This window comes from Protopterus annectens, chromosome 9.part0, assembly GCF_019279795.1.
Source record: "Protopterus annectens isolate FY-2018-M chromosome 9.part0, PAN1.0, whole genome shotgun sequence".
NCBI classification, from domain to species: domain Eukaryota; kingdom Metazoa; phylum Chordata; order Ceratodontiformes; family Protopteridae; genus Protopterus; species Protopterus annectens.
The window spans coordinates 176,766,243-176,779,997 of NC_056743.1; the positions used below are offsets into that span (position 1 = coordinate 176,766,243).

A 13,755-nucleotide genomic window follows, 5' to 3' on the forward strand; every position below is an offset into this window, starting at 1 on the left:
CTGCATCTGTCACCCCTGGGATTCTGGGTACAGGCTAAGGCTCTTGCCACCCCTATAGTGCCTTTTTCAGGCAGAGTTCCAAAGACCAAAATTCCACTAACAGCTACAAACAAATGCAATCTGATGCTGCTCAATCCTAGAAGTCTAAATCTTAAGATGCACTCACTCAAAGCTCTCCTCAAAATGGACAATGTCGACATCTGTGCTGTAACACAGACCTGGTTTAAAGAAGCAGAAAGCACCCCTGCGCTCCCAGGCTACAACTCGTCCCATACCTTTCAGCCCCAGAATGCGGCCGGAAGCTCCAAAGGCAGTGATGTTTCCATATTCTTAAAGGATATGCACACTTCTAGACTGGTAGCCCAGCATAATGGATCCGAGATACTTCAGGTACAACTAACACTGGATAAGATGGTGATACAAGTCATAGCCTGCTACAGAACCCCAAATATATCCCTAGACTCACACGCCAACTTCCTAAGCACCCTGGAATCTATCAAGGTCCAACCCAATACTCTCATACTGGGTGACTTCAACTACCCTTCATTCAACTGGGAAAACTATTCACGTACCAATGTACAGGCCCGTTTTCTGGAATTTATCAATTCCAATGCCCTGGACCAGCTCATTCTGACCCCCACTAGAGGAAGCAACATCCTCGACCTGGTTATCACCAAACATGGGAGACCGTTGTTCCACATCTACAGTCAGTTCCTCCCTGGTTAAATCTGACCACAAAGTGATCACCATCTCACCTACACCCCCTGCTAAGGTGACCACCTGAAAACCTTCTCTAAAGCCGACTTTGGGCTCCTAAAAGCAGAGGTGGCTAACTTCTCTGCACCCCATGCCAATGGAAAATAGCTGCATGACTATCGAATCATACACCAATGCACTGTACGAGCATGTACACAAATGCATGGACCTTGCCATACCAAACAGAACTAAGACGCTTTCCTCCAAAAAAGGAAGCCAATATGGTGGCCTCCCAGCCATCAATAAACTCTACAACAGAAGGAAGAAACTGTTGCAGAAGAAAATGAAGTCACAAGACTGGAAAACCTCCCTTATCAGTCTCAACAAAAAGCAGAGATCCCACCCATGAGAACAATTGTAGCAGGCCATGACTGGTGCACTGAAGCCTCTATCAATTTATTTAGAGAATAATTTGCACACAGTGTTAGATACATGTCATACTGTTTTGAAAGATTCAAAGTCCTTCCTTGAAAGACTTCACACCAGATTGTTAACTATTAATAATGATTATACACCAGATTGTTAACTATTAATAATGATTATATTTTTGTTACACTTGATATAGAATCACTTTTTACATGCATTCCTAATGATCTAGGTATTGATATGACCAGAGAATTTTTAACTGTCAATAATTGTTTTAACCTAATAAAATAATGTTAATATGTGCACTTTTAGAAATTGTCCTTGAAAATAATATATATCTACAAAAAGTTGGCGTAGCAATGGGCACAGCTTGTGCCAACACGTACGCCAACCTTGTTTTAGCACACTGGGAACATGCACATATCCTAACACCGACCAATCAATATTTTGAGTATATTCTTTGGTATGTGCGTTTTGTAGATTACATTTTTTTGTTATGGAAGGGAGATCTAGAAGATCTAGAGCATTTTGTTACAAAGCTAGCAGTCATTATCAACTCCCCAAGTGATGCAGATAATCCTACAAAGGGGCCTCTCTGAGACCAATGACTGGTGTCGGAACCATGGCCTGAAGCTTAACACCAAAAATGCATCATCACCCCCTTTGGAAAAAACTCAGTTCTCACAAATTACCATGTTGATGGGAGTCCACTGAACACTGAAGGGGCCCATAAGAGATCTGGGTACCCAGGTCGACAGCCACTTCACCTTTGACCACCAGACTGCCACAGTGGTCATAAAGTCCTTCTACGTGGCACATCTTATAAGCAAAGGTTTCACATCCAGGAAAAGAGAGGTCATCATCCCTCTCTAGTCATCCCTCATTAGACCAGTCTTCAAATATAACGCCCCATTTGGCATGTACCTGACCAGACACCTACAACAGCTGGAGGGGCCACAAAAGTACCTCACAAAAAAGAATCCTAGGCCTTAAACACATGTCCTACATGATCAGACTCAAGAAACTTCAGCTGTTCTCAGTCTCTTATCATCTGCTTAGAGGTGATCTCTACTTGACTTACAAAGCCATGTCCGACCCAGCCCTACTTTAAATGCTACACCTAAAGAAATCCCAATCCCCCCCACGCCACATGCTCCAGAGATCACAACCTCATTACCACAATTAACAGAACATGCTGGAGGGACAGGCTCATCTCCCAAAGACTGCCCATACTCTGGAATAAGCTTCCCATTCATGTCTTCCCATTCATGTCAAGCTGAGCACCTCACTGGCCCTCTTCAAGAGAGATCTTGACGAGTGGATGGGTAACAAAGTTCACTCCAGGGATCATTCCAGTTGCACTACTGGATATGGGCACTGTGAACTAACATCAGATGTTACGGTGCCTGGGCAGTTTTTTTTGGGCTAGGCTTGTAAAGGCTCCAGGGCCATTAGCCTAGTACACACCTATAACTTATCTCATTACAGCCGAGTGATGTCTACAGGCATTTCTGCAGTTACCTCCTACTGCTCCTCTAGGCGTCAAATATTGCCTGTTCATATTTGCATTAATAAATCCAAAACCATGCTACACACAAGGTATCAGAATATTTTATCTTGAAGCATATATGATGGCAAACACAACTGTATTGAAATATGACCTCTGTTAATAAGTACTTGTTAGAACTGTAAGGTGATAAATTCATTTTTTAAAGGCTGAAGCCACACCCACTGGGAGTTAAAGGTATACACTCAAAACAGCTCTGCTGGAGGGAATGAGTTTTTAATATGCCATATGGATACAATAAGAAAATCATAACCTCATCAACACAAGTCATAACTACCTCAATTAAATGCTGTAGTCTGATCACAAATGTTGCTGTTATAAGGAGGCCCTGGTTCATAACCATATCTGAAATATCTGTCGTAGGGGACTGATCAGTACAGATATCACTATATCATTTCTCCTGAAAATAGAAGTTATGTTCTTACCATAACGTTCCATGTTAGTTGTCTTCTTCTCGCCTTCTTCTTGCTGGATGGGTTCGGAGCCGACCTCGGCCCGACTGCCACTCTAAAAGCTCGAGAGTTGGTTCCACCGGCTCGAGGCTCCCCTTATATCCCACAATGCTAGGCGAGAGTTACCTCAGATCTCGTTTGTAAGCTAACCCAGCTTATATCAATAACAGTATAACTGTAAAACAGAATCCACCTCTAACAGCAGGAAGAAAAGGGGTGACCTATATCCTGAAACAAGAAATATGCATAATAGCATATGACTAAGAAAGAGGTGGTAGAAAGAGAGGTCACGATCACAACTCCTCTAGGTCTGTCCAGGCCAGGGGAAGGAGGGTGGGACGAAGAAGAAGAGAAGAAGACAACTAACATGGAACGTTATGGTAAGAACATAACTTCTATATGTTAAGTTGTCTATCTCGCCTTCATTCTTGCTGGATGGGACCGTCCCTAGCACCTTGTCCCGGTGGCCTAACGGAACAGACTCCTGAGAACAGTGGAACCAAAATTAGCTCTATGCCTAGAAGCTAAATCCAACTTATAATGGGAAATAAAAGTGTGAGGAGTAGCCCAAGTAGCCGCTGCACAAATGGTGTCAATAGGCAGTCTGTCTTGGAAGGCTAGAGAAGTAGCCAAAGCTCTGGTGGAATGGGCTTTAGGTTTATTAGGCAGTTTTGGTGTCTAATCTCATAAACAAGGGTAATCAGAGATGTTAGCCATCTGGATAATGATACCTTTGAAACTGGAAGTCCTTTTCTGCTTTCCGCATAGGAGACAAACAGCTGATCAGATTTTCTGAATTGTTTCGTCCTGTCCAAGTAGTACCTTAATTGACGATGAACATCCAGGCAATGTAATTTTTGTTCAGACCTATTTGAATACTCTGGGAAAAAGACAGGGAGGTCAATGCTTTGGTTTAGATTTGATGTTGAAACCACCTTAGGCAAAAGGACGGGTTAGTTCGTAAGGAAACTCTGTCCTTATGGAACAAAAGATAAGGAGAACGACAACTGAGTGCTTGAAGTTCTGAAATTCTTCTAGCTGATGTGATAGCCACCAGAAAGAGAGTTTTCCATGATAATAACTTCAAGGAACATGAAGCTGCAGGTTCGAAAGGGGAAAGAATCAAAGAAGCAAGAACTAAATTTAGGTCCCAAGGAGAAGGAGGATTTCTTATAGGAGGTCTGAGAAGAAAAACTCCTTTCAAAAAGGCTTTGCAGAGTTTGTGGGACATTAGGGCAGATTCAGAAATACCCACATGGAAATTAGAAATAGCTGCCAATTGAACCTTAAGAGTAGATGGAGATGAACCTGCATGGAAGAGTTCAGCTAGAAAATCAAGGACTAGTTGGATGGAAGCGGTGAAAGGATCTATGTCCTTTCCTTGTGCCCAATATGAGAAGCGTTTCCACTTACTCAAATAAATCTTTCGAGTGGAAGATTTATGGGAAGCTATCAATATATCTCTAACAGAGTGAGATAATTGAGGAAGCCTGGCTACGGTTGGAACTGGAGGAACCAAGCAGTGAGGTTCAGAGAGGGGAGGGAGCGATGAAACTGACCCGACTGATGGATCAAAAAATCTGGAACTAGGTCCAGATTCCACGGTCGCTCCAAAAGAAATCGATGTAGAAAGGGGAACCACACTTGTCGAGGCCAGTAAGGAGCAATGAGGATCAATGAGGCCTTCTGAGCGATAGCTTTCTGTATTACTTGAGAGATCAGTGGGAAAGGAGGAAATGCATACAGAAGTCCCCGGGGCCAAACTTGGACTAGAGCGTCCCTGCTGGGTTGACCTGGTAAAGGGAATAGAGTGAAGTATTCTCTGCACTTGCTGTTTTGGGGAGTAGCAAAAAGATCGCAGCAAGGCTGACCCCACTTGAGAAATATCTCTCTCACTACAGAGTCTTTCAGAGACCACTCGTGAGGCATGAGAATAGCTCTGCTCAACTTGTCCGCAATGTGATTGGACTTCCCGGGGATGTGCGTTGCTATCAGAAAACGCTGAGAAGAAATCTCCCATTGCCACAGTCTGAGTGCTTCTCGACACAGGGGGTATGATCTGGTTCCGCCTTGTTTGTTGATGTACCACACTACAGACATATTGTCTGTCTGGATTGCAATCGTTCCCAAGGGAAGAGAGTCTTGAAGGGCTTGCAACGCTAAAAGCACTGCTCTCATCTCCAGAACATTTATGTGCAAGTGGCATTCGCTTGGTTGCCATGTGCCCTGGACTGTCCTGCCCTGATAATGCCCCCCCCCACCCGATCAGGGAGGCATCCGTTGTCAGAGTAGCAACCGGAGGAGGTGGAACAAATGGTCTTCCCAACAGGAGCTGGGGGGAAGACATCCACCACATGAGATGCTTTTTGCACGCTTGCGTGATCATAATGGTGTGAGACATTGGAAGTTCCTGGTATGACCATTGAGAAAAGAGCATCCACTGAAGGATCCGCATGTGGTATCTGGCCAATGGGAGGAGAGGTATGGCCGCTGCCACGATTCCCAACACCTTTAGAACTAACCTGGCTTTGGCTCTGTTGTTGTTGAGAAGAAGTGACACCGATTTTTGAATGTCTGATATCCTTTGGTCCGTTAGCGTTGCAGACATGTTTATAGTATCTAAATTTGCGCCTATGTAGGTAATAGTACGACAAGGCGACAAAACAGACTTTTCGCAATTTATTGAAATACCCAGTTTTTGACAAACGCGAAAAGTATAATCTCTGGCCATTAGAAGGAGATGCTTGGTGGGAGCTGTGAGAAGCCAGTCGTCCAAATATGGAAACACCTGGAATCCTTGTCATCTCAGGTGAGAAGCTACCACTGCCATGCATTTGGTAAACACCCGGGGGGCAGTGGTGAGACCAAAGGGCAGGGCCCTGAATTGAAAATGACTGGTTCCCAGCCTGAAGCGGAGGAATCTTCTGGAGCATCTGTTCATTTTTATGTGATAGTACGCGTCCTGAAGGTCTATAGAGCACATCCAGTTTCCTTTTCCCAATAGGGGAAGAATGGATTGCAGCGTGACCATCCGAAATCTTGTTTTCTTGACTGATCTGTTCAAGATACTGAGATCCAAAATTGGTCTCCAGTCCCCTGTTTTCTTTGGAACTAAAAAGAACCTTGAGTAGATTCCGGATCCTTGTTGGTCTGCTGACACTGTCTGAATTGCTCTTTTTGCAAGCAGTTTTGAAATTTCCAAAGCTGCTATATCCCTTTGAGCGGGTGGAACATCTGGAAGGGATTTTTTTTGACTGATTTGGAAAACGAAGAAAGGGGATAGAATAACCTTCGGAAATGATGGACTGTACCCATTTGTCTTGAGTCAGGGATAGCCAGGCTTCTGGGTACAGTGACAATCTTCCCCGACTGCCTCCGAAGATGGGCAGTCGGGCAACACCTCAGGGATGCTGAAAGGGCTTGTCAGGAAAGGCTTCCCGATTGCCCTGGTTCTGCGGACCCCCTGCCCCTAGGGCGACGTCTACCATTGTTATTCCCACCTCTGCCTCTGGTAGGAAAACGACTCTGTGCGTCAGGCGAAGTCCCTTGAGATTGTTTACGGAACCACATCTTTCCACCCTTCTGGCCTTTGGGGTAAGGCCTAGAAGGAGTCGAAAAACGGACTCCAATGGCAGAAAGGGTCTTGCCATCAGTCTCGCACCTAGTCAGGGTTTCTTTCACTTGAGGACCAAAAAGAGATGATCCATCAAAAGGGGAGTTCGTGAAAGACGTCTTGAAAGGTTCCGCAAAGTTGCATAGCCGCATCCAGGCGTGCCTACGTAAGGCTACCCCTGTTCCTGCGGCTCTGCTCGCTCCATCGGCCGCATAAGAGAGGAGGCGCATGGAGGAGTTGGAAATGGAATTAAGGATAGCCAGCTGCGTGTTCATTTTCTCTTGGAAACCCGCAGCTGTAGGGTCCTTCAACATTTCACTCGCTTCCTTGACCAAGTCCCTTTGAAGACGAGTGAAATGGCACAGGTAATTCAGCGAACGCATGGTAAATGTCGCTGAGGAGAACATCCGCTTCCCTACCTATCCATGGACCTAGATTCCTTGTTAGGAGGATGGACAGGCACTGAAGGATCAGCCAGTTCCTTCTTTGTGGCGGCAGCTACCACCATAGCATCCACAGAAACTCCTTTTGATAAAAATTGCTTGTCTGATGGAGCTGTGATGAATTTGGAGGGTCTCCTGGGAGTGGGGTCCACTGAATCAGGAGCCGTCCATGCCTTCTTAGCAACCACCTGCATGAGGGGGTCGAAGGGGGGGGACACCCAGGAGGTGGAAGGACGAGAGCCAAATGCCTCAAGATACACAGATTCGTCCTCCGAAGGGTTGAGGGCTGGCCAATTTCCCCTCTGTTTAAGGATCTCCAGAATGTCTGCAAATGAGACATCTTCAGAAGGGGAACGGGGGGAACCCTCAGAATCATCCAGATCTGTGTCCGACGTGATAGACTCAGGTGAGTCAATATGCTTCCTCTTGCACTTCCTCTTCCGAGGGGGCTCTTCTGCCAAATCAGGAGAGGCCTCGGAAGAGGATGAAATCCCCAAAGGGGGCTCCTGAGGAGCTGGCTCTCTGCGGTCCGGGATGAGGGAGTGAGTCGACTTACCCTGAGGCAGCATAGAGGGAAGGGCTGACGGAGCCGACTGTGGAGTAGAGCCAGGCTCTAACACACTCCGCATGACCTCGAAAGCACCCCTGTCAGGCAGAGCCAGAGGTCCCCGCCCGAGGAGCTAAGGACCCCCTCGGCACCGACAGTGATGGCTCGAGGCCGATGTCGGAGCCGAACTCACCAGCGCCAAGCACCGAGAGGGAGAGGGGTCGGACAAGGGTCCGATGCCACTCACCCCTCGAGCCGACGAGGGAGGTCCGGCGCCGAGATTCCTCCACAGAAGAAAGCGGAGCCGGCACGGAGCCGAAGACAATTGTCTCGGCTCGGTGACCACAGTCTCGGTTCCGACGACCCGGCTCGAACTCAAAAGAGTCGAAGGAGGAAAGAGTTGATGGACCGGGGCAGGCACCGACTGATGAGTCGGGCTCTGAAGCATCTGGGCTAGTGCCTCGGACTTAAGTAGTCGACTCACCACCCTCTGAAGGTCATGATCGGAAAGCCTCGATGACCTAGAGGAATGAGACCTTTGGCTCCGTTCAGACAGCAGGGGAGATCCTGGAGCCGAATGAACGGAGCCAAGAGAAGGTGACCTAGATCTCTTTCTGGTTGTCGGCTCCGAAGATCTTGTCGGAGCCGACACGGGTACCTCGATAACCTCGGCTCCGGCCGGAGCCGAGGAAGCCACAGAAAAAATAGGGTCGGGGATAAAGAACTATATCCTACACTAATTTGGGAAGAATTAAAGTTAAAAGGGGAAAAAAAGAGTAACTTTTTGTATAAAAAGCTAACACTCACCAGGAACCGGTAGAAGCAACCAACCTCGAAGCTGTAGCGGCAAACGAGATCTGAGGTAACTCTCGCCTAGCATTGTGGGATATAAGGGGAGCCTCGAGCCGGTGGAACCAACTCTCGAGCTTTTAGAGTGGCCGAGTTGGAGCCGAGGTCGGCTCCGAACCCATCCAGCAAGAATGAAGGCGAGATAGACAACTTAACATCATGCATTTTAGTGTAACTTTCTTCCTCTTCCAGCTGATGATCTACTCTAATTTTCTGAGTTCAGGGAAGTGCTATACACTTCCCAATATTAAACCTTCAAAACCACTTCTTAAACTACACTGTCTCATTAGGTTCCTTTGAAGGTTTCCCTCCCTCACTTCCACTAACCCTTCTATCTTGGTGTTATATATAAAGAAAAAAGAAAAGAAAAAGCTTTGCCACTTCTCAGTAGTAACATAAATATTACTTCACTTCTCTCCTGAAAGAGAGGCCAGTAGCCTAGTGGGCTAACCCCATCAACAAAAGGATCCATTAAAAAAGTAAGTTAGAAATCTACGTCGATGTCTAACACAGAGATGGCAATGAGGAATAGTCCCAGGACTGACCCACATGACATCCTACTGCTTTCTGCTAACTACCTTTCAGTTCCTGATAGCAAGCCATCCTTCACCCTATTTAGTCAACTTTTCTCCAATTCCAAGCTCCTTCAGTTTCCCTGTCACTCTTCTGAGAAGGATTGATTCACATTTACAAAAATGAAGGTATACAGCATAATATAGTCCAAGATACCTTTTATAAGTTCCAGCATAATTAAGTCATAAAACTCAATCAAGCAGGACTGGCATGTCCTATTTTCCTCAAACAATGCTGGTACTTATTCTGCAGGCTATAGTTCTAAACAAACCAGCCTTTCCCTCAGTATTTTCATGACTTTCCCTCTTTCCCTAAAACAAAGGGCAAGTTTATTTTTCTTTTATTTCTCAGGACAGCTGTAGATTCCCTCCTTATGCAGTGGTAACATGGCATCCATTTTAGTTACCCAGAATTTCACCACTGCCGAGATATCACTTGCAGAGTTCTGCCAGGGGATCTGTCAGTACAGCTGCAAGTCTTCTTTTGCATTCGGAGATGAGTGACAGAAATAGAAAGTGATGGGGAACACAAAGTTGGCAAAAGCAATCTGTCGTAAAGAAGTGTATTACTGCATGCAATGTCACAGGGATTGGTTCTGAGCCTAGTTAAGTTTCATCTGTGTACACATAGAAATTTCAGATAGCATAGAAACACTACTGATATCTGAGCAGAAAGCACAGAGATAGGGGTAGAAGTCAGAGATGAGTGAGAGTTAAACTAGCGGGATCTGCTGAGACAAGTTAGGAAGACAGGCAGTTCAATGGCAATTGAGGTTTTACGCAGATAAAGTGTAAATGACATACTTGGAGTATCAACCAGGTAGTTGCTCACAAAGGAATTAGTTGTGAGAAGTACCCTCTGTAACAACTAGCTGAAGTGTGAAGACATTAGTCTCATGTAATAACAAATAGCTGAAGTGCAAGGATACCAGTCTCATGTTGATACACTCATACACATTAAGAAACTGTTGAACACCTGAAGGAATTTCAGACACCACTTCCTGCAATCCTCAGAGTACAGCTTTTTTGCAAGGTGGCAACCCTCTTCTGCACCTGCCATTTGGAGGACCCCCCCTCCCCCCCCGCCAAAACGTATAAACACCTTCTCTGGGGTCAAGCAGCAGTGGAGAAAAGGGACAACTCATTTATCACCAAAAGGGATTTATGCAAAACTCTTCTTTCAGGATTGCCACTTGCTTAATGTTCTGTCAACTGCTTGATAGTTTCTCCCAAAAATCAGCAGTGATGGTTATTAAGATACTGAGTGAATGCCTAAGTGAGGATTTTTTTCAGGAGATGGGAAGGCCACTTTCTACTTTAAATGACTATGGTAATGTTACTTACCCTCAAGAACAATGTGCAGTCTGGAGGGGGTTATTCAAAGAGGAAAAGGGCTATACAAACTGTGAATGAGATGTTAGCTGTGCTGACCTGAGCCCCTAAGTGCTTTATCAATAAGTACTATGTAAAGCAAATGAAATTCAAACAAGCAAATGTAAAATTGTTGTCTTGATATGAGGATAGTTTTAAGGGATAGTTTTGTTCTCAGAGAAAGGGTGTGGACAGAGGGGATATTACCCAGCTATATATAATTCCAAGAGGGAAAATGCAGGAAGCAGGAGGGAAGAAAAAGGATAAGGCTGCAAGGAGGGATCATATACGGCAAGCAGTGTCATAAGAATTCAAAGTAAGCATGATAAAGTACAGAGTATGTAATGGATGAGTGAAACAAACTTCAAAAGAAACACTGGGGCATGGGTTGCCAGATTTTCATGCAGGCATAGAACAGGTGAAGAACGGTCAAAAAAGGCCAAAAGCTGCAATGAGCTGCCACAAAAAATAGAAAAGACTAGACATACAAGTTATCTCGTGTTGACTCTTCATATTTTCATAAATTATTACAGTAAAAAATGTTATCTTAGCATTAAACCACTTATTCAGTACTAACTATAGTTGTGTTTTATACCCTTTCAACCAAGCATCACTATACCCAAGCTCTCAGAAAAGGACACCATAAAAATCAGGTAAGTACCTGATATCACAATAATGTTGTCACACTTTTAGAAGACTTAACACTACGACTTAAATAAATATAATGCAATAAAAAAATAATCCTAAGTAATAAATACATGCACTATTGGATTCTTCCAGGAGGATCAGATGATACACAAAAATGGGAATGGTACTTTACTGACCTTTCAGAGCAGAGCAGTGTTTTTTGATTGCAGCTGGTGTTAAATGTAAAAAGTTTGGAATCTGTAAACAAACAAAATTTTAGAATGATTCACAGCTTCAAGGCAGTGTATTTGCATTTCTCTACTGTTGAGGTCTAACTCATGAAAGCAGTATGAAAAAATCATGTTAGAATGTAAGTGCTACTATTTCTGTACAAAGGGATATCACAACAGCTAAGAACTGCTGCAAAGCAATTATCTTATGGTTCACTAATCAATTGAAAGTCTACAACTGAATAAAAGATCTTGGAAGAAAATAAGGACTTGCTGGCCCACCTTACTTGTTTTATTCAAAATTTTACTCCAACTGAGAAAGAAGCCCTTTTTCTGGGGAGATGCCAAGTAACAATAACCATACAAAATGCAGCTGTTTACATAGAGTAAAAAAGGAAACTTATCTATGAGTATAGCTATGTGCCTCAAATACTATAAGAAAAAAAAAATGACCTCCTTGGATTGCTAACAGTACGTGGTCAAACAATGTCTAAACTGTAAGGAGATTTACAGTTACTATAATTATTTATGGACTGCAGATATTTACAGTGGATATTTTTAAAAACTACCTTGGAAGGAGAAATTCTGATGACTTTTGGTAGTTTATTCCAAAAATGGCGATAAAATTAATAAAGACCTCATCATCAACCTAATTGTAAACAGGTGACAAAGTTAATAATGAAGTATCTGTGGATCTTTTACAGGGGTATACAATGGCAGAATTGAGAACAGCAACCATTAGTAAGTTAGCTTATTCTGGAAGTAAAGCCTAGCTTGAGTATCTTGCAGTAGTACACATTTGGTAGAAGTTCTAAGCTTGGCAGTTATTGCAGAGGATTTAAGGCTATGAGATGTTACAAGCTTTATCTTGTAGTCCTAGGTCTGAAAACCTCAGCAACCTTTTTGCCTACTATACGACTCTTGACAAGTTCCAGGTCTCTGCTAAAAAGGGCTTTAACTACCTGTTTAATAAAAATAAAAAAGTAATGAAACTCTGTTATAAACAGATGCAAGCTTGTCCCCCTCAGAATGGTGTAATACAGTGAGGACAGTACCACTGAAAGTTAGTACTATGGTCAGGGGGTTAAGGAGTCTCTTAGTCGATACATTAGTCCCAGTTTCATGTGGGATTTTTTTGACTGTTACTGACACTTGCTCAAAATAGGTCAGTGTCCTAACAAACAGAAATTTCAAGTACTTAAGAGTATTCCCTTGCTCAGGCAGAATCCTGGTTCCGCAGTAAAGTGTTCATCTTTTGAGAGCTGAAGAACCATAGTTCCAGTGGCTGAAAAATGTTTTGTACTTTGCTGGCCGACTGTGATATACCAGTACATGAACACAGGATTGTAACAAAACAGACACACTGCATAAAGGGCAGGCTGCCAAAATATTGCCACATATCACTGGCAAACATGGTTAATAACAGTGATCCATGGACTGCACATCACTATTTTTGGTTCTGTTAAGATATTTTTTGTAACATTTATCTTTTTTTTTTATTTTGTCTCACCACTAATGTCTTCCTTCAGCTGCATTCTTGGATCTTCCACAGTCTAAACCTGAGGCACCTTACTAGTTTACCACCCCTATCACAAATAAGGGTCCTGCAAGAAGAGACATACTTGTGGAAGATTCAGGGAGTGGGCGGGCAGGAAATTAGGGCTACCTTATATGGTGCCATCCTGACAGCAGAAAGAGGCTTTTATATATGCCTGAACCACAGGTGTCACTTGATAACCAGTGTGCAACAATGTCAATATACAGCTTGTCCACAGACATCTACAGGTGTGTTCTACTGCTTTCACTACAGGATTACAGCAGCCTGTCCTCTGCTGTGGCCTATGGTCCTGATCAGAAGATCCTATATACCAATGCATCTTCCTGAGATTCACGCAGATGCAGAGCCCTAGGTGAAGTCAGATCTATTTAACTTAAAACATGGTCTTTTACTGTGTTATACACTACCTGCAGAAAAAAATTAATGCAACTTTGGCCCCGTTTACATAAGCAAATATGTCTGACTTTTAACAGACAAGTGCAAACCACTGACATTAAAGAAAATGAGCAGAAGGACTGCAGTATCAAGGTGAATCATCAAATGATTTACTATTAATGGAAGAAATGAGACAATCTAACAAATACCCAAGGTCAAATCTGTTAATCCACTTATTGGCACTGGCTTTTAAAATTTACCAGGAAAATAAGGAAGGAATTCTGCTAATAATTTCCCTTAGACTAGAAACAAAAATACATCAAAAATGTGGACAGCATGACAATTTTATACAACTCCAATGACATAAAACTGAGAACCAATTTTAACCATGTACAGAACTACATACAAAGTTAAGAGAAAAATCACTAA

General features: G+C 43.6%; 1 protein-coding gene across 2 annotated transcripts in view; it reads right to left on the reverse strand.

Annotated features, from left to right (window-relative positions):
• MRPS35 (mitochondrial ribosomal protein S35) overlaps positions 1-13,755 on the reverse strand; it is a 556,289-nt gene that overhangs the window by 340,545 nt on the left and 201,989 nt on the right. For both annotated transcript variants that reach the window (XM_044082715.1, XM_044082717.1), the window contains exon 4: positions 11,361-11,421. In XM_044082715.1, the coding sequence (XP_043938650.1) occupies positions 11,361-11,421 (61 nt within the window). The remainder of the gene's footprint in view (positions 1-11,360; positions 11,422-13,755) is intronic.